The sequence below is a fragment of the Anguilla anguilla genome, chromosome 2 (assembly GCF_013347855.1).
Source record: "Anguilla anguilla isolate fAngAng1 chromosome 2, fAngAng1.pri, whole genome shotgun sequence".
In the NCBI taxonomy this organism is placed as follows: Eukaryota; Metazoa; Chordata; class Actinopteri; order Anguilliformes; family Anguillidae; genus Anguilla; species Anguilla anguilla.
The window spans coordinates 38,461,641-38,482,762 of NC_049202.1; the positions used below are offsets into that span (position 1 = coordinate 38,461,641).

General features: G+C 46.0%; 1 protein-coding gene across 1 annotated transcript in view; it reads left to right on the forward strand.

Annotated features, from left to right (window-relative positions):
* lrp2b (low density lipoprotein receptor-related protein 2b) overlaps positions 1-21,122 on the forward strand; it is a 57,372-nt gene that overhangs the window by 15,462 nt on the left and 20,788 nt on the right. Inside the window, exons 23-52 of the mRNA XM_035397829.1 lie at positions 421-543; positions 742-858; positions 1,918-2,295; positions 2,784-3,032; positions 3,389-3,597; positions 3,959-4,143; positions 4,382-4,610; positions 4,719-4,896; positions 5,115-5,243; positions 5,333-5,499; positions 5,914-6,057; positions 6,227-6,336; positions 6,462-6,639; positions 7,024-7,237; positions 7,740-7,976; positions 9,995-10,186; positions 10,956-11,876; positions 11,981-12,146; positions 12,278-12,436; positions 12,568-12,857; positions 13,546-13,746; positions 14,118-14,360; positions 14,733-14,858; positions 14,965-15,084; positions 15,925-16,056; positions 16,563-16,767; positions 17,824-18,119; positions 19,291-19,807; positions 20,188-20,340; positions 20,591-20,761. Coding sequence (XP_035253720.1) covers positions 421-543; positions 742-858; positions 1,918-2,295; positions 2,784-3,032; positions 3,389-3,597; positions 3,959-4,143; positions 4,382-4,610; positions 4,719-4,896; positions 5,115-5,243; positions 5,333-5,499; positions 5,914-6,057; positions 6,227-6,336; positions 6,462-6,639; positions 7,024-7,237; positions 7,740-7,976; positions 9,995-10,186; positions 10,956-11,876; positions 11,981-12,146; positions 12,278-12,436; positions 12,568-12,857; positions 13,546-13,746; positions 14,118-14,360; positions 14,733-14,858; positions 14,965-15,084; positions 15,925-16,056; positions 16,563-16,767; positions 17,824-18,119; positions 19,291-19,807; positions 20,188-20,340; positions 20,591-20,761 — 6,739 coding nt within the window. The remainder of the gene's footprint in view (positions 1-420; positions 544-741; positions 859-1,917; positions 2,296-2,783; positions 3,033-3,388; positions 3,598-3,958; positions 4,144-4,381; positions 4,611-4,718; positions 4,897-5,114; positions 5,244-5,332; positions 5,500-5,913; positions 6,058-6,226; positions 6,337-6,461; positions 6,640-7,023; positions 7,238-7,739; positions 7,977-9,994; positions 10,187-10,955; positions 11,877-11,980; positions 12,147-12,277; positions 12,437-12,567; positions 12,858-13,545; positions 13,747-14,117; positions 14,361-14,732; positions 14,859-14,964; positions 15,085-15,924; positions 16,057-16,562; positions 16,768-17,823; positions 18,120-19,290; positions 19,808-20,187; positions 20,341-20,590; positions 20,762-21,122) is intronic.

The window sequence follows — 21,122 nt, forward strand, 5'->3', positions numbered from 1 at the left end:
TAGCAAATACCCAGTTGAATTAATGGAATATACACTACATGGCCCAAAGTAAGTGGACACCCCTTCTAATTAGTGAGTTTGGCTACTTCAGCCACACCCATTGCTTACAGGTGCATACAAACAAGCATGCAGCCATGCAATCTCCATGGACAAACGAATGCCAGGAGAACATTACCTGCCCTATTACATAGTGCCAACTGTAAAGTTTGGTGGAGGAGGAATAACGGACTGGGGCTGTTTTTCATTATTTGGTCTAGACCCTGTTTTTCTGGTGAAGGGAAATCTTAATACTACAGCATACAATGACATTCTAGCTCTCGCCAAACCTTCCCATCTTTCTCATATTTATCAATACTTAGAGCCAGCAAAAATCCAAAATGCTGAAAGAAAATGTCTTTATCTTTCCATTTCTCTTGTCAGACTCGTCCATCACCACTTGCATCCCAGGATTCTTCCTGTGTCCAGATCACCGTTGCATCCACAACTCCTTTGTCTGTGATGGAGACCAGGACTGCTTAGACGGATCCGATGAAAAGGACTGTGGTGAGAGATTCTTTGTTCTTTCTTCACAGGCCAAAAGACTGACTGCACCCTCTCTCTCAAAACATACATCAGACTATGTAAGCTGTTGGTGCTGCATTTGCCCTATTGTAGGAAGTGTCTCAGTGTCTGTTTTATTTTATTTCTCCTCACTGTAGGACTGTCTGTGCTCAGGCTGTTTCATGCTTCTTATTTTCTCAGAGTTTTCCTGTAACTCAAACGAGTTTCCCTGTGCCAGTGGAGACCAGTGTGTTAGCCAGATATACCGGTGCGACGGTGTCTATGACTGCAGAGACCACTCCGATGAGAGAGGGTGCCGTAAGTAAATACCGTGTGGCCGGATGGTTATTAGGGGGGCCAATGGGATACTAATGTCTGCCCTAAAACCCTAAAACCCTAAAGCCCTAGCCCTAGCCCTAGCCCTAGCCCTAACCCCTAACCCCTAAACCCTAACCCCTAACCCCTAAACCCTAACCCCTAACCCCTAAACCCTAACCCCTAAACCCTAACCCCTAACCCCTAACCCCTAACCCCTAACCCCTAACCCCTAACCCCTAAACCCCTAAACCCCTAAACCCTAACCCTAACCCTAACCCTAAACCCTAACCCTAACCCTAACCCTAACCCTAACCCACACAACCCTAACCCTAACCCTAACCCTAAACCCTAACCCTAACCCTAACCCTAACCCTAGCCCACACAACCCCAACCCCAACCCCAACCCCAACCCCTAAACCCTAACCCCTAAACCCTAACCCCTAACCCCTAACCCCTAACCCCTAACCCCTAACCCCTAAACCCCTAAACCCCTAAACCCTAACCCTAACCCTAAACCCTAACCCTAACCCTAACCCTAACCCTAACCCACACAACCCTAACCCTAACCCTAACCCTAAACCCTAACCCTAACCCTAACCCTAGCCCACACAACCCCAACCCCAACCCCAACCCCAACCCCAACCCCAACCCCAACCCCAACCCCAACCCCAACCCTAACCCTAACCCTAACCCTAACCCTAACCCTAACCCTAACCCTAACCCTAACCCTAACCCTAACCCTAACCCTAACCCTAACCCTGGTATCTACATGCATCAGCATAAAGCCAAGTAAGCCAAAAAATTTGTACATCGCATTGTTTAATATTTGTCAATTAAATAATTTTTGCATCCCATACAAAGCACTGATTGAGCTTTTAATATGAAACATTACTGCTGGATGCAAGATCAGTCCTCCTGAGTACTGAGAATGACATCATCCACGCAGTTGTACTGCACTACTGTTCACCGTACAGCGCATGTTCACAAATTCTATGTGTGTGCAAAACTGAGAATGTTCCTCAATCCGTTTGAGACGCTGACACCCGCGTGGTCTTGCAGCCACACGTGGTCCAGGTCTGTGCCACGACGACGAGTTCCAGTGCCAGGTGGACGGGTTCTGCCTGCCGGGCGCCTGGGAGTGTGACGGGCACGCGGACTGCCAGGACGGCTCAGACGAGCACACCGGCTGCCCGCCAGTCACCTGTCGCCCCAGCTACTTCCAGTGCGACAACAAGAGGTGCGTACACGAGTCCTTGGTGTGCGACGGAGAGAACGACTGCCAGGACATGAGCGACGAGAGAGGCTGTCCCACGCCCCCCTTCAGCTGCCCCGCCGGCCAGTGGCTCTGCCCCACCGACCAGGTGTGCATCGGGCTGGATCGAGTGTGTGACGGGGAGCGGGACTGTCCGGACGGGGCCGACGAGTCGCCCCTCTGCAGTGAGTACGACAGGAACGACCCCTGGGCTTTTTCTCGTGTTCAGAAATGCAATACATGACGAGACGTGCGCTGACTCTCGAGCCATACACAAGACCCCCGACGTGAGCGGGGTTACATCCCCTGACACAGCATCCTCTGGGCTGTGGTCCCTTCTGTTCATCTGTACCCTCTCTAATTTCTACCTTTCTGAATAAAGAAAAATATATGTAAGGAGGACTGTTTGCTTTCCTTTTGAAAAAAATAGAAGGAAAAAAGCCATGCTATTTGATGTAAGCCAATAGCTGCTGCAGAACCTTTGAGCCCTCAGTCAACATTGAAAATACTGTTTTCCTGTGCTTGTCTATCCTCAGAAATGCTCCCTTTTGAATCAAGGGCACAGAATCTAATCAGCTCAAAGCTCCTGCTTCCACAGCTCGTTGCCTTGCTTTTAATAAGGCGAAGGGGGATGTTTGGGGAGATTTGTTCCACACGGTCTTTCTTTCTGCAGGCGAGGACGACTGCGCCGTGAACAACGGGGGCTGCAGCGGGGGCTGCGTTCAGGGGCCGTTTGGGGCCCAGTGCACCTGCGAGCCAGGCTTCCAGCTCCTCAACGACTCCAAGACCTGCGACGACATCGACGAGTGCCTGATACCGGGCATGTGCAGCCAGACGTGCTTCAATGAGCGCGGCTCCTTCCGCTGCTACTGCGAGGACGGCTACGAGCTCGAGCCCAACGGCCGTGTCTGCAAGGCCTCCGGTACTCATTCACCTATTTGTTTGAGACAAACACAATAGCAAGTTGATGCAATAACACGTACATACAATAACACGCTAAGTACAGCCAAGGTAAGGAGCTTCCAGCACAACAAATTTGATGACAAATTTATGAGTTTTATCATAGAAAATTGTTTTGCATTTTGCTGTTTATCTAACTGAAGAAAATAGTCCTAAATATCTTGATACTACTCAAGTACCAATAGTGGTGGAAAAATAAGCATGTTCCCCAATTAGTTTTTGGTCATCTCTCACAAAAAATTAGGTGTACGGTAAGCCAGCCTGCGATGTCTGCAATGACAGAGGTGGCCACACTACATGAGAATAATGTGGTTGCAGGCCCCCAGGATGCCATACTTCTGATCACCAAGCGCAGTCAGATCATCTCCAACAACATCAGGCAGAGGCCCACCGTCATCAGACCTGTGGTCAGCGGCTCCAACATTGTCACCGTGGACTTCGACAGGGTGACCAATCGCATCTACTGGGCTGACGCAGGCCAAGAGAAGATCTGGAGTGCCTGGCAGAATGGCACAGATAGACGAGAGGTGTGGTGCATTCTGATATACAGGCTGCAATCTGAAACCTATAAGGCCTTGTGTATGACTATTCTGAATGAAAGAACATGAGACAATTAAGTGTCCTTTCAAGATTTTCAAGACTAATATATAAGGTATATAAGGTATGTCAGGCCAAGAAATCCTGAACATTCGGAATAAGAGTCTGCTAAGTGAACGCAACGTAACATTTCAAATATTTTCATTTGGTCTTAAAATTTGCAATGTGAAAGCAGAAGTTCACACCAAAACGACACAGAGTTGACTGTGTCTTGTAAAAAAACAGATTTGTGTTGCAATTGCATGTAGTTGTCATAAGTGATGAGTGCGCCCTCCCTGTGTTTATGTTCAGGTGTTCTCCACTGGACTGACAGTACCCGAGACCCTGGCTGTGGACTGGGTGGGCCGGAACCTCTACTGGACTGACTCTGTGATGGAGAACATTGAGGTGGCCACTCTGGATGGCCGGTTCCGGAAGATACTCCTGACCAAGAACATCACCAGCCCTCGTGGGCTTGCTCTGGACCCACGTGACTTGTAAGCCTGCGTCATGTTCTAAAAGAATAAAAATATGCTTTTACACACATTTGCATTCAGTAGCATTACCACAAGCATTTTCCATGGTTTAAATAGTTCTCAGTTAGTTAAAATACAAATTGTAGATGTAGTGTTGATTTTATCTCCATGCATCTGTTTGACAAAATCTTTGAACTTAGATGAAATAAGTATTGGAAAAATGTGAAATTAATGGGTTCTTTTATTTATCATGTGGTAGCACCAATTTGATGTTCTGGACGGACTGGGGTCAGAATCCAAGAATTGAGAGGGCCAGCATGGATGGCACATTCCGGCGTGCCATAGTGACAAAAAAGCTGTACTGGCCCAACGGGCTGACCATCGACTATCCCACCCGCCGGCTCTACTTTGCAGATGCCTATCTGGACTACATTGACTATTGTGACTACGATGGCAACAATCGATTCCAGGTCTTTGCCAGTGATCTGGTGAGTCTGTGGACAACGTGTAATTCAGCAAGCATACTCCAGACTCAAGAGATTGCTATCAAGAGAATTTGATTTTAACCTTTGACCCCATGGTGGCTTTCTGTGCAGTTGCTGCAGCACCCTCATGGCATGACCATCTTTGAGGACTATGTGTACTGGACAGAGCGGTACTCCAGTCGAGTCATCCGGGCTAACAAATTGCATGGAGGCAATGTGACCACCCTCCTGACTGATATCTACCAGCCCATGGGCATTGTGATGAGTCACCCAGTCAAACAACCTCCTTGTAAGGACTACAGTAAATGCATTATGACACACATGTAGCAGGAGTGTACAAAGCTGTATGCATTTTATAAGTACCATAAGCAACCTCTGTTATTGGTTTAAAACATACTGGATACTGGCTCTCTTAGAAGGCTTGGAAGCTAGTCATGAAGTGAATTTTGCTTTTCATTAACTCGTTAGCCTCTCAAAGAACAAATAATGTGGTTTTCATTCAACCAGCGGTGAACCCTTGCCTGAACAGCCCATGCAGTCAACTGTGCCTGCTGTCTGGAAGGAGGCCAGTGTACTTCTCCTGTGCCTGTCAATCAGGCTGGCATCTGAACAGCGACAGATCCACGTGCACCAAAGGTTGGACCTGGCATAAATGCCTTTGTCGATTCAGATATCACCCGCCTGTCTGATTGAAGACGTTAACCGCGGCTGTTTATTTACTTCAGATGATAGCCCCTTCCTGATGGTTGTCAGGGGGACGACGATCTTGGGCATCCCGCTTGACCCCAATGACACCTCCACCAATGCAATGACCCCGGTGTCGGACATCAGCCAGGGCCACGACATTGATTTTGATGACCGGGAGCAGTTTGTCTACTGGGTCCAGGGCTCTGTGAGTGACAGACAGATTTAGAGTGCAGACTGCAGAAGATGCCTTTAGTACAGTTCCAATTCACCTTGTAGAAATGACACTGAGGATAGAACTCTGGAGTTCTTATTTCTAACCTTGAACGGGACCAAATAAATAATTATATTGCAGTCAGAAACTCCTTTGGCATTCCAAAGTACTGTATTATGTTATTAGTACAATTGTACATTTTTCATAATAGGTAACTTTGGTTGATGGCTGTTACTTACTGTAAATATAAGAATATGAAACAAATCCCAAAATTAATGATAAATGCTGTCATATTTGACCCAAAAATGGATCCCTCCAGACAGACAGTAATGCCAATATACTGCAGAAGGAATGTTTAATCACCGATGTGTGATTGCTGCTGATGTTTTCTTCTCAACTTCTCAACAGGGGTCTATTTTCAGAGTGAAGACTGATGGAAGCAATCGAACTCAGTTTGCTCCAACAGCTATTATTGGCTCACCCTATGGGTTGGCCTTTGATTGGATAACCAGAATAATGTATTACACAAATCCCACCAATCAGGCCATTGAGGTAAAAATGACGCTTCTTTCTGCAAAGTGATGGTATTGATTATACGGCAGCATTTAGTGAAAATAAATCTTAATTATATGCTCAAATGACAGTAGTTGTTATTGCTGTAGAACAGTATTTTCCCCAGTCATTGTACTGTACATAAATTAATAGATAACATCTTGTATAGGTCATCCGAGTAGATGGGAGTCAGCATTACAGGAAGACCCTCATCACAAACAATGGGAAACCGGAAGGGGTAGGGGAGCCCATTGGAATAGCTCTTGATCCAGCCAGAGGGTAAAGAAAAATGCACTCCAACTGTTTATTCATTCACTTGGATTAGATATAGCTTTCTGTTAATGTGCAATTTGCGTGGCAAGGGTTCTTGACAATAATGATGGTGCCAACCATTTATATTACAGGAAGTTGTTCTGGACAGACAGGGGGACAGATGCTGGGGTCCCACCCAAGGTGGCCAGTGCAGACATGGATGGGAGTAATTTGAAGGTCCTGTACACCGGCAACCTCGGCCGCATTGAGTACATCACAGCTGACATTGCTGAGAGCAAGCTGTACTGGAGTGTCACCAGCTCCGGAGTGGTAGGTTTTCACCACATCCAGGTGAATAGGAAACCATTGTCAAAAGCAGAGTACAGCATAGCCCAAAGCATAGAGTAATGTTTAGCTGACCCCCCTGACAGCCACAATCCAGGTATGTTTTCCTGGAAAACCACAGATGAATAATTGTATAACTAGTAAATGTAAAACCAGTGGTAAATGAAATAAAATTGACAATTCATTTTAAACTGCAGGTAAATATAAATATATAAATATAAAAAAACATATGTGTTTAAATATAGAAATGCTAGATACACCATTACAGTTAGCATTTTATTGTTGATAAAATTCAGTAATACATGTTGTAAATCTGAATTATAGTGTAATGTGTGGAGGAGGTTGCAAGAAAACATTTTTTTCTGACAGATTGAGTGCGGGACAATGGATGGGGTCAGCCGCATGACCATTGTGAGTGGCCTGTCGCACCCCTGGGGAATCACCGTTCACCAGAACTACCTCTACTACACCGACCAGGACTACGAGGTCATCGAAAGGGTAGACAAAGCAAACGGGGCCAACATGGTGGTGATGAGGAGCGGTTTGACCGGGGTCGGGGCCCTCAAGGTCCACGCCCGAGACAGTGAGTGTAGCCCCTGGCACTCCCAACTGCCCATGCAGTCACTCCGTTGCTCGCACTGATAAAACTACAGTGCAGGATGATGTAAAGTACACCATGAATCAGTCACTACCTACCCATTCGTTAATTTATTCAACCTTAGCCCCAATTCCATACAACTGCAGAGAGTAATATAACAATTTTTACCTCATGAACAAACTCTCATAATGGCAATTAATATCCATTTTTGTTGCTGTTTAAGTAGGATATAATGTGAGGGTTTTGATTGTAAAGCATGCTTGTTTTGAAGAAAGCAGACCCTAGGGTTTTGGTGGCCCTAAACAAGAATGCTCTTGTGGCCCCAAAGTGCTCCAACATAAATCATACCGACCCCATAACAGCTGAATTGCATGGCCCTGGGATGATTGTGGCCCTAAACGATTGCATAGAGTGTTTATACCAGTGGCCGGCTCTGGTTTTGAAGGTCAGGGGTAGACAGAGGGTGTTCTGTTCTATCTCTACGCAGACTCTGCAGGGACCACCAATGCCTGCAGCACCAACAATGGGGGCTGCCCCCACCTGTGCCTGCCCAAGCCTGGCGGACAGAAAGCGTGCGCGTGCACCACGGGCTTTGTGCCATCTGACGATGGGTCCCGCTGCGAGCAATATGACTCCTTCGCCGTGGTGTCCACTTCCCAGCTCATCCGCGGGTTCCACATCAACAGCTCCGATCACTCCGATGCCATGGTGCCAGTGGGCGGCTGTAAGTATCACAAGATATACAGTGTATATATATATATATATATATATAGCTATTATAAAACGGATAGTTGCGGTCCTGGATGTTGATTGGTCAATACAACATTCCGGCTGTGCAATACTACATGGTATAGTAACAGCTATGTCAAAACATACCTGTTCACCTTGCTGTGTATAATATCATTGCGGACCTTAAACTGTCAACTCTTTTGACAGTAGCCAAAGTTATTTTCCCAACAACTTTTAACGTTACAGTAAGCTACAATTGAGAAAACTCACTATAAAAAAGGTGCAACAAACCAGGACAATATGGACAATAAAATGGACAGTTTTAACATTACATTTAATAAGAAAGCACAATTACTGAAGTTAATGTGTGAGTAACTTGCCACACAGGTGACGTAAGCGGTGTGGCACAGGCTTTATCCGAAGTGACGCACAATAACTGCATACCAAAGAACGTTGGAACAGCTACAGAACACAGGTCAGATAAGGTAGCTAATAGTACATAAAGTACCAGTTATCCATAGCCATGAACATATACATATTTCTGCTGTATTTCAGAAAAAAAAGAGGCTCATTTTTTTAATGAGTGAAAAAGTCATTCTATGGCCAGTGGCCTGCTAATGCTACTTATTTCACACAAGATTTTGTCTTTACATCCCAGTTCTAACTAAATGTCCAGAATAGCTAAAAACCGAACAAGGAAACACAAAATAGCTGCACTACGGAGAACCATACGATGTTCTCAAACACACTGCCTAATTACTGTTGCCGTCTCTGACCACCTCACCTCTTCATGCTTCACAGTTTGCTTGTAGCCCTCAAGGGTGTGTCGTCAATGGAGGTGTGGGTGGGGTTGAGGACGGAGGAGACAAACACAGAGTCTAGAAGGGCTGCAAAAAACCTGCATAGTATACCGTTAATATTTCCACTGCGTTGTTGTGTTGCTTGGCAACCATTCAGTAATTTGCCGTAGAGCTATATTGCTTGGAGGAAGAATGTTATTGTATTTTTTATTAATAAATAATGGCATGTATTGAACATTCCTGTCTTTATTTGGCTTCACGTCGTGCCTAACAACACCCTTTAGCTGTGACTATATTCATGATATTGCATGGCCTTGTTGCTTATAAAAAGGCTAATAATCAACTAAAATGTGTCGCTATCAAAATTAAACAGACAAGGCATGTCTTTGCACTACTGCTAAAGATTACAATATGGAAAAATCCACTGCACCTTGGAATAAAATCAAATAGCTTGTCAAAGTGACCGAAGCTTGTGGGTTGCTAAAACAGGTGGCGCATTGTTAAGAAGGCATACTGCAAACAAGGCTTCGGTAATGCAAATACTAGTCCTGATCAATGTATAAAGGATTCATTGTCTTAATGTTCATGTATTTTGTGCCAAACAACATCCATTTAAGAATATTTAAGGTTATGCTATGCGTAGGACTTCATAAGAATGAGATTTTGACTGCCTGTATTCAAGCTCAGTAGAGGATGTTTTCGCTTAAAAATATTATTTTGCCGGTACATTTGACTTCCCGGTCCTGTTCCTGGAGAGACCATTTGTGTACACTGTTTTTCACCCCGACCACTGATAAAGAATTTGTTTGATTTAGTGGTTAATACAAATTTTACATTTATCAATGATTAACTGCTACTGTTTAACTAAGGCATGGAGTTATGTTTACATTAACAGCTGTGAAAGCATTTCTTTGGCATATTTTGTATCAAATCTACCCCTTAAAGTAATGCTGAGCCTCAGTATACCAGAAGTTATTTAAAAACAAATTAATCATGAGATGAACAAATCAATAAGAGGTTGAAGATACAGTATATCTTTGTGGTCTTGTTTTTGCACAACAACATAATTAAAGTAATTATGTCAGTCAACAGGATATCCAGGTCAACATGTAAACAACTGGAGCTGTAAGGGCTTGTGCGAAAATCAGGAATACTCGACATACAAGCAACGACATGCAACACCATAACCATAACTGTGCTTCACTGTCTGCAGCTTATTACTCCAAGATTGACAAACTGGATCTGCACATTCCATCTGGCTTCCTGTACTGGAGTGATAACAGCTCCTACAGCTACTACAGAGGGATTTCCAGGGCCAAGACCGACGGCTCACGCTATTCACGCATCGTCTCCTCCGGCGTGGGGACGGGCGGGATACAAGGCTTTGCCGTCGACTGGGTTGCAGGTTAGCTCTGCGTTTATCTTACTTTGTGCTTTATGTGTTTAATAAACGGGATCCTTATGAGAAGGCAACAGGGTGTCCCGGTTTAATCATCTCCACTGCTTCAGGGTGCCATTTTGAAGAGAGCAATAAAAGACATGGCTGAACACGCTTGGTTTTTAAATTCATCATGCAATGGGTTGTAATCACCTTGAAGGAGGAATTCTGTTTAGAGTCTTTAGGAATAAAGAAGTATTTTTTTCATTTCCAAATCAGCCAGCACCACATTTTTCTTCCTCTGACAGTCATTTTAAGGTTTGACAAGCCCTTGTCACATCAACAATATTGAAATTCATCATCAGATCTCAGCTCTCATAATAACTCACTGCCTCCATATGCTGAAACTGCATGGGCTGACAGGTGTGTTTAACTAGACAAAGCTACTCTTTCTCTGTCCACGTGACATCCGCAGCTTAAGCACTGTGCTTTGGTACAGTGATGCCTCCCACAGCTCACGATAAAATCCAGTGAAAAATCCAATATGTGGCCAGTAGTCCTGTAGAATGAAGACCATAGTTATTGTCCCTAGCATCGGCTAAGGTTTTATATTCAGTAAGGTTTCCCTTGCCTCATGGGATTAGATTGTGACTAATGACTGTTCATAGATAGCTGATCGTGCTGATTTGCCCAATAAAAAGCTGTGACAGCTGGCGGCACACATTGCAAGGGACATTGCTGGTATTTGATTAATGTGATTGGGATGAATAAACTACTCTGTTTTAACCTGTGACAGGAAATCTGTACTTCACAAATGCCTTTGAAACCCAGACCTACTTGGAGGTCCTGCGCCTCAACACCAGCCTGAGGCTGGTCCTGCTGAAGAGCAGCACAGACCGGCCCCGGGACCTGGCCGTGAGCCCCAAGCTGCGCTACCTGTTCTGGACCGATGGCGGCCAGACACCCAAGATCGAACGTGCCCAGCTGGACGGCCGCAACCGCACGGTGCTGGCCTCCGAGACCCTGGCCTCGCCGCGCGGGCTGACGGTAGACTACACCAACAACTTCCTGTACTGGACAGACGACGTCCTGGACATGATCTCTTGCATGGCGGCGGACGGCAGCCAGCGGCAGATTGTGCGCTACGGAAGCCGATACCCGGCACCTTATGGGGTCGCCATCTTCGGGAACTATATGGTGTGGGTGGACCGTAGACTGCAAAAAGTCTTCCAGGCCAGCAAGCTACCAGGAAACACGGACGCGGCAGAGGTCATCCGGGACAACTTGGAGGAATTGGCGGACGTGGTCGTGTTTGACGCCCACGTCCAGCCGGTGTCCGCCAACCAGGTGGGCTTCAACCCCTGCCAGGAAGACAATGGGCGCTGCCAGCAGCTGTGCTTCGCCCTGCCGGAGAAGCAGGAGCCCAAGTGCGGCTGCGCCCACGGCTCGTTGCTCAGCAACGGCGTGTCCTGCGGGTTTGGCCTGGACGAGTACCTCATCTTCACCACTGACTACGCCGTGAACAGCGCCCGCCTGGACCCTGATGACCACAGCGTGCCCTTCCCAGCCGTCTCGCTCAGCTCCACCGTGATGGCCCTGGACTTTGACTTCCAGGACAAGAGGGTGTACTTCGCCCGCTCTTCTAGTGTGGGCAGGAGCAGCATTGGCTACATCAGCACCACCTCTGCCTCCAGCCCACCTGTCATCATCGCCTCCAGTGAGACAGTGCTCCCTTACCCATTGCACGCATTTCACCTGATTAAAATGCTTTTAAACATGGACCCCCTTGTAATACTTGGAACCCCTGCCTCTCTCTTCCAGATCTGGCTGACCCAGAAGGGCTGGCGTACGACTGGATCCACAAGCGCATATACTTCACCGACTACTACAACAGGAGTGTCCAGTCCATGGGGCATGACGGACAGAACCACTCCTGCGTCATCCGTGCAAACCGCCCACGGGCTATCATTGTGGACCCCTGTTACGGGTAATAATGGGAAATTTCCCAAACCCAGCGAGCAGTGAGCTGTGACTTGTAACATTGGCTATGCCTGTAGAATCACTGGAAGAAGGCTGTATCTGTAGGCCCACTAGACTTTTATGTTTTTCTCTCTGTAGGTACATGTACTGGACAGACTGGGGCCTTCCTGCTAAGATTGAGCGGGCCACACTGGGAGGAAACTTCCGCACTACAATCATCGACCACGAGCTGGTGGAGCCCAATGGCCTCTCCCTGGACTATGAAGACCGACTGCTCTATTGGACTGATGCTTATCTGTAAGTGCCAGGTAGAAGAGCTCTGATTTACAGGGCTTCAGTAAATGCTATTGAATGCATGACCAGTAGGTCACTGTTTAGCATGAGGTGACACCTACAGTACCTTGATGGCTGATGTGCCTGTCTGGCAGGGACAAGATTGAGCGCTCCTCTCTGACGGGTCAGAACCGACAGGTGATCATCAGCGGGACGCAGCACCCGTACGCCTTGACCGTGTACCAGCAGCACGTGTTCTGGACCGACTGGGACACACTCAGCATCTTCCGGGCCAGCAAGGACGACGGCTCGGACGTGACGATGCTCGTACAGGAGCTGCTGTACAAGCCCAACGACATCCACGTGTTCACAGCAGCCAAGCAGGAGCTCTGCTCTAGCCCCTGCCAGCAGTTTAATGGCGGCTGTAGCCACACATGCGTGCCTGGTGAGCCAATCACTTTCCCTATCAGTCTCCACCCCTGCTTACCTCAATCTCAGTCTGGAGCCTGCATGGCAAACCCAGAAATCATACTGGCCCAGTAATTCTGCCAATGTTTTAGAATTAGATCAAAATCACTGTTATCGGTTCACCTCCCCTCCACCCTTGGTGCACAGTCTTACAGTGTTTTGCTTGAGATCTAGAAGCTCTCTGATGGAAAGATAGAGGCCAGCCAAGGCTATACTTGTTGCTAGTTTTCCATACTATAATCTTGTGATGCACATACAGGTATACATGCAACACATAGATTACCACATCATCTTATATCAATGATACAGGCTAATACTACATGCTACTTGAAGTTCTGGTGCTGAATATATCTAATTACTAAATGAGGTTGGACATTAACTGATTAGGGCTATTGTTTCTTGTGAAATAATTGTGAACATAATTTGTAAGTGCAGTTTGAAGTAAAAAAAAAATGTATTTAGGGTTACAGATAACACAAACAAATGGAAATGGCATATATCACTTGCCAAGGCTGGTATGAGTGATGTATGATTAATATGTGTTCATATACTTTTTATGCTTATTCATCCAGCCAAAACACTTCCTCTGGGCTTGGTTTTCCATAGGTCCAAGAGCCATTTTATGGTCGCTACCCCATCACTGTCCCTCTCTCCTCATTCCACAGGTCCCTCCGGCCCTGAGTGTCAGTGCCCTGTGGGTAAATATTACCTGGCCAACAATGGCAAAGACTGCATCCCGGACACGGGGCACCGCTGTGGGACGGGGGAGTTCACCTGCCTCAATGGAAACTGCATCGCCCAGCGGTGGAAGTGCGATGGCTTCAAGGACTGCTCGGACAACTCAGACGAGCTGGAGAGGGTGTGCGGTGAGGCCCTGGCGCTGCTAAATAGCCACTCAGCTCAATGCACTGGACACAATGCAGCAGAGCGCTCTGCAGTGCCTATGAAGCTTTACGCGGAGGCTACTTGGCTATTACTGGTTTGGTGTTTCCATTTTCTTAAAACATTTAATCATTTGCAAAAAAAAAACATACTTTCAAATTATTTATAAGATGCTAGTATAAAATATGCATTTGACACAGGTTTATTTACATTTTTTATATTTACTCAGAGGATAATTCTGTCCACTGCAACTTATACAACCAGCAAAGCTATGACAAAAAACCAAGTGTGGCTGCAACAGGAGGAAACACTTGACCTGGCAGAGGAATATTTATTCATTCCCTATGTCCTGCAGCTTTTCACACCTGCTCATCCACGCACTTCACCTGTGACAATGGCCGCTGCGTGCCCCTGTCCTACCTGTGCGACTACACCAATGACTGCGGGGACAACAGTGACGAGCACGACTGCCCCTTCCCCACCTGCAACCCAGCCACGGAGTTCACCTGCAACAGTGGCCGCTGCATCAGCGCGGACTTTGTGTGCAATGGACGGAACGACTGCCAGGACAACGGGACCTCTGACGAGATCAACTGCCGTGAGTCACAAGGAGGGCGACACATCTGTACATTTTTATCACTGTCGGTACTCTACTCTGTCTTTATAGAAGTTACGCTAACAAGAGCGAAAATATCCTCAAATGGGTTTTAAGCAGTTGTTATGCGTTATTTATTGATCAACAGGTCATATAAAGTAAATTAATAATGTCATGCACACCCTGATGTTTTTTGTTTAATGTGCATAACATTATCAATTTACTTTTATGACCTGTTGATCTATAAATAATGCACAACTGCTTAAAACCCATTTTAAGGATAGTTTTACTCTTGTTAGCTTAACTTCGGTAAAGACAGAGTAGTACCATACGGACGTCTGCGTGTGTGTGACTTAAAGCCCCTCCTTCCTCCAGCGGACCGGACCTGTGCCCCAGGCCTAATCAAGTGCGACACCACCAACATATGCGTCTCGCGCCTGAGCCTCTGTGACGGCTACAACGACTGCGGGGACAACAGTGACGAAAACCCGCTGTTCTGCGGTGAGTGATGTTGGGGGGGAGAGGGCAGGGTGCTGGGCAGCGCCCCCGGGGCTGGGGTCCGAGGGTGCGGGGGGCTCCGGTGACTCTGCTGTGTCTGGCCTTTCAGAGGGTAGGACGTGCGCGGCGGACGAGTTTCAGTGCGACGCGGGGAAGTGCATCCCGAAATCCTGGGTGTGCGACTTCATGAACGACTGTATGGATGGCTCCGACGAACCTCCCTCCTGCCGTAAGAACAACTCTGATACTTTAATAAACATGCAAAATTATGGATTAACATGCCAAATTATAGATGCAGTACATGCTAAATTATATGCATGCCATATTGTAGGGCTGTTGTCATTATACAATGAGCACAGAAAATCTAGAATTATTTTTAAAATCAGGGTGGTATGATGGTGAGGTGGATAGGACTGTTGCCTCTCAAGAAGGCCTTAGGTTAGAATCCCAGCCGGGGCCTGTCTGTGTGGAGTTTGTATGTTCTCCCTGTGTCTGTGTGGATTTCTTCTGGGTACTCTGGTTTCCTCCCACAGTACAAAGACATTCAGGTTATGGTAACTTGAGAAATGAAATTGCCAGTAGGTATGAATGTGTGAGTGAATGGTGTCCTGCGACAGATTGGCTACCTGTCCAAGGTTTGTTCCTGCCTCTTGCTCAACATAGGCTCCAGCACCCCTGCAACCACGATCAGGAATTAGCGGGTTAGATAATGCATGGACGGATATTTTTTAAATCCGAAGTATCTGTAAATATAATTTTTTTGGGCCATTCCCTCATTGTGTCCTTGGTACAGCTGGCATTTATTTTCAGATTTAGAAATAATTACATTAGAATTTCATCCGATGTTGATGTACATGATGTTACAATTGTAATTATTGGGAAACTTATGTACATTTTTATTTAGGACAAAGTTCCTTTGGCTTTTTGGCGTGGCATTACGTTGCTTAACAGATCAAACTGAATCCCAAGTGTTTATAGTTGCATAACTAGAGTTTCCTTTGTATATTCACATTTTGGGGTTACTTTAATGTGTATTGAATTCACCCCTGCCCTCTTTTTCCCTCCCTAGGTGATCAAGTTCATACTTGCCACCCCGATCAGTTCACCTGCGTCAATGGCAACTGTATCCCAGTCACGATGACCTGTGATGGAAACAATGATTGTGGGGACAACAGTGATGAGGTGGCAGAGTTGGAATGTGGTGAGAGAGAATCTGCTTCTCCTTTTCCGACGTCCCAAAAGCTTGTTCACCTTAGACTTACTGATTACACATATTGGAATGAAACCTCACTGATTGTATTTTCCTAACCAAAAACACTGCAAATGTTCTTGCTTAGTTAGTTAAATAACATCCCAAATTCACATCACAGGTACGTACACATTCCTAAACATATTGGGATTATACAAATATGAACAGACACTTTTCCTCTGAGTCTGAAAGGTTTGGCAGTCACCTGGAGTGTAAACAGAACGTTTAGAAGAAGGGTGTCCGATCATATCCGAAAAGAGCTGATGAGCTGAGTGTACTTATCATGGTCTTGACTGAAGACTATGATTAATTCATTTTTTAAAAAGTACGATAATCCTCTCTCACTTTTTGGACAAGATTGGACACCCTTGGTTTTGAAAGATGGCAATAGAAGGCAGATGTGTGTAAAGGGAGCCTCTCAAATTCAGCTCATCCTCGGCTTGCGCTCGACTCGTCAGGTCTGAGGACGTGCCGCCCGGGGGAGTTCACCTGCCCGCCGCCCTGGTACCCGGGCAGCCCGCGCTGCATCCCCCAGAGCTACCTGTGCGACGGCGAGAAGGACTGCGCCGACGCGGCGGACGAGCTGCACAACTGCCCCAACCGCACCTGCCACCTCAACGAGTTCGCCTGCTCCAACGGCCTGTGCATCTTCCTTCCCTACCAGTATGTCCCAGCCCCACGAAGCTCAACCCGCTAACCCTCACAGAGAATGGAACGTATAAGATTTTACAGCACCTCAATGTATATGGGAAATTGACAAATTATTGCTGCTTTCAGATATTGCAATATATTTCACTTTTCTGAAATATACTTAAATTATTTTTTCAAAATAGTCCACATATTTTCAGTATATTGCAGTATATTCCATATAATTCCGTATGCCTTTGGATTCATTTCATATAGGACACATAGGACACATGAGATATACATGAGAATGTACATTGTTACCACACCATAAAAACTGGCATTAGTAATCCTCAGGTCTGGTCCTGGGGAGCCTCAGCTTCCCTAAGTTTTCGTTTTCATATTAAATTCAGCAACCAATTCAGACCCAAGAAATCAGGTGAGGTATATTAAACTGTATTTTAAACTGCTTTAAAGTTATACTATGCAGTATTTGTTAGCCTGTGCTTACAATCAAAGAAATGTCCTCCTTCATTTTCAACCCCACCCACTCACCCCTGAGTGCCCAGTCGAGTCACAGACACACAAATTCATAAGACACTAGAATAATGAATGGTGAATTTCTCCTAATGTCTCAGACTGGACATTAGCCTACATTGTCCAGTTGGAACCGTGAACCAGACATGTTCAGATCAATTGAAAACTGGACATTCCGGTCAAAAACCAGGCGTCTGGCAACCCTAGCTGCATAATGTAGCTAGAGGTAACGTTATTTACAGGTCCAACAGAAAACAAGCCAGCTCTGCATTGCTTTTCATCCTCTTGGCGAACACTCAGCTGACGGCACTGAGGAAAATAAATTTGAAGGTTACAGTCACTCTGTTATTTCATTGTTATTTCATAATATTTGCAAGTCACAAAATCATGCATAGCAGGCCTTCAATTGCTCAACTAAGTATTGAGTAATGAAAAACAACAGGCCCAGTAGCTCTCCAGGACCAGTGTAGACTCAGGGAGGAGCCAGTTTTGTCTGTCAGACAAAGCGAGCCAGTCCACAGTGATATCAAGACTCCGGTCTGTGTCTCCCCCCCGCAGTTGTGATCGGGTAAACGACTGTGGGGACGGCAGTGATGAGGTGGGCTGCACGTACGACACCTGCGCCAGCCACCAGTTCACCTGCCAGAACGGCGCCTGCATTCAAGCCTCCTTCGTGTGCGACGGGGACTTCGACTGTCTGGACCACTCGGACGAGCTGGACGGGCTGTGCCACAGTCCTGAACCCACCTGTGCCCCTGGGGAGTACCTGTGCAAGTCAGGCCAGTGCATCGACATCCACAAGGTGTGCAACAACCAGAAGGACTGCCCTGACAACAGCGACGAGAAGGGCTGCGGTAAGGAGGTGCTACATAGCACTGCCGGAAAAAAATGTGTCCATTTTATCTTGGATTATAGATTAGAAAATACCCGTGCCCTGGATTCCATGTGGTTTTGCATTTTATATACAGTGAGCTCTGTAATGCTTTGCACAAATACATATTTTTTGGTTTGACCCTGTACTCCACAATTTTGGATTAGATTTGTTATTAAACAGTTTTAAAGTGCAGATTCTGAGCTTTCATTAAAATGTATTTTGACACGTTTTGTCTTCTCCATATAAAAATTACAACTCTTTATACATATATCCCCCCCCCCCCCCCATTTTAGGGTACCATAATGTTTTGGACATATTAATGTTATGTAAATGAAAGTAGTCATGTTTACAATTTTGTCACATATCCTTTGCATGCATTGACTGTTTGAAGTCTGTAACCCATAGACATCACCAGGAGTATCTTCTTTGGTGATGCTCTGCCAGGCCAGCACTGCAGCCATATTCAGCTCCTGCTGGTTTCAGGGGCTTCAAGTTTTCTCTTTAGCATATGAAACAAGATGGAGTGAATGACTTAGCCAGTCAAGAATTTTCCTGTCTTTGGCTTTGTAAAACTCCTTTGTTACTTTAGAAGTATGGTTGGGACCATTGTCTTGCTGTAGGATGAAGCGTCGTCCAATGAATTTGGAGGCATTTGCTTGAACTTGAGAAGATGAGATGCTTCTGTGAACTTCAGAATTCATTCTGCAGGTTGCTATCAGCAGTTACATAATCAATTGAACACACCTGACTAATCATAAACACCTGTAAAGCCATTTGTCCCAAACATAATGGTGCCCTGAAATGGGGACTATGTATAAAAAGTGCTGTAATTTCAACATGGTGAAACCAAAATGGCAAAGAATAGCCATTACTAAAAGCTGAGAATCTGCAATCTAATTACACGTGAATTATTTGATTACAAATCTAAAAGTGTGTTGTACAGAGCCAAATCAAGAAGAAAAAAAAGTATTTGTACCAAACATTATGGACCTCACTGTATTTGTATCTATGCTGTATTATGAAATTTGACTGTTTTCATATTGAAGAAGGAATATTATGTGGCAGTTTTTGTATTTAAAGACCTAGACAACTATCTTACTTCCTAATTATCCTACTTATATGCTGACTATATCCCTCTGCAAATCCTGAAGGCATCAACGAGTGCCTAAATCCGGCAGTGCACCAGTGTGCCCACGACTGCACGGACACGCTAACGGGCTACTACTGCTCCTGCCGGCCGGGCTACCGGCTCATGCCGGACGGCAAGGCCTGCGAGGACGTGGACGAGTGCCGGGACACCCCAGCCGTGTGCAGCCAAATCTGCGAGAACTCGGTGGGCTCCTTCTTCTGTAAGTGCGCCCCGGGCTACCTGCGGGAGCCCGACGGCCGCACCTGCCGGCAGAACAGCGGCATCGCGCCCTACCTGCTCTACAGCAACCGCTACTACATCCGCAACCTGACGACCGACGGCAGCTCGCTGTCCATAGTGGTGCAGGGCCTGTCCAATGCGGTGGCGCTGGACTTTGACCACTACGAGCAGCGCCTCTACTGGATCGACGCGGGCGCCGCCCGGATTGAGCGCATGTTCTTCAACGGCACGGGCCGACAGGTGGTGCTGGACCACGACGTTCCCAACGTGGAGGGTCTGGCTATCGACTGGGTGGGACGGTGAGCCTGAGGCAGGCTGGGGGGGAGGGGCGGGAAGGGGGAAGGGAAGAGCCGAGTAACGGATGATTCTGGAATGATAGGGCCTTTTCATTACTGAATTATAATATTTTACTTGGAGTTTATTGGTCAAATAAAGTAGAGTCAAAGTCAACGTTCTGTGAGCGCTTTGTGTTGCTGTTACATATATAATGGGTGCAAATTGTCATGCCGACAAGAGTCATAACATGTATTGCCACATATTTCATATTCTGAGTGTCAAGCATTTTGCCGTAAACTTTTTTCAAGCTTTTCATCTGCAACATCCTAACATTGAGAAGTGTCACCTAGATATCTAGTGATGTTCATTTATCAGTTACCTTGTGTGCATGTGTGTCCTGCAGAAAAATGTACTGGGTGGACACTTACCAGGATGCTCTTCATGTGTCAGAACTGGATGGACGTTTCCGCAAGAAGCTGTTGAAAGGCTGCATCTCGCCAAATAATACCTATTGTTTTGTTAACCCACGGGCCGTGGTGGTCAACCCCAAATTCGGGTACGAGTGCCTTGGGAGCATGTGATTATGTACTGATTACAATACTGCTGCTTTTAGACAGAATGACTCCTTTGCTTCAAAGGTGAAGCTCTTAGCTAATCAATTATTCATTCATGTGGTAGATTAAAGCTTTGTAAAAAAGCTTTTGTGCAATTTGGAAAGGAGAGTTCTCAGGATTTGGGTAATGGTGATGGAAATTGAGCCTTGGGAACTCTGTTGACACATGATTTTTTCCCCTCCTCTCCACAAGATGGCTGTACTGGACAGACTGGGGTGACAGGGCGTACATTGGTAGGGTGGGCATGGATGGCACAAATGCCATGGCCATCATCACTACCAAACTGGAGTGGCCCAACGCCCTGACCATTGACTACACCACCAACAGGATCTTCTTTGCTGATTCTCATCTCAACTTCCTGGAGTGAGTGAGACACATCTCTGATACATAATGCACACTGCATCACAGAAGATCCCAAATGACACTCTGCACCCCAGAATAACAACGTGTACCACTGCAAACACAGAACCACACATTACAACACAGTGCTCCCAAAAACCCTCTATACAATGCCTCTCCCCAAACCACACGCTGTGTGACACGAAACTGCTGGTGAGACCACATCATATTTTTATTTCATTTTTCTATTTTTTTTTTAACCTTTATTTAACCAGGATAGGCTCATTCAGATTCAAAATATCTTTTTCAAGAGTGACCTGGCCAAGACAGGCAGCGACAAATCAATTATACAAATTTAGAGATAGACACATATATCAAAATACAG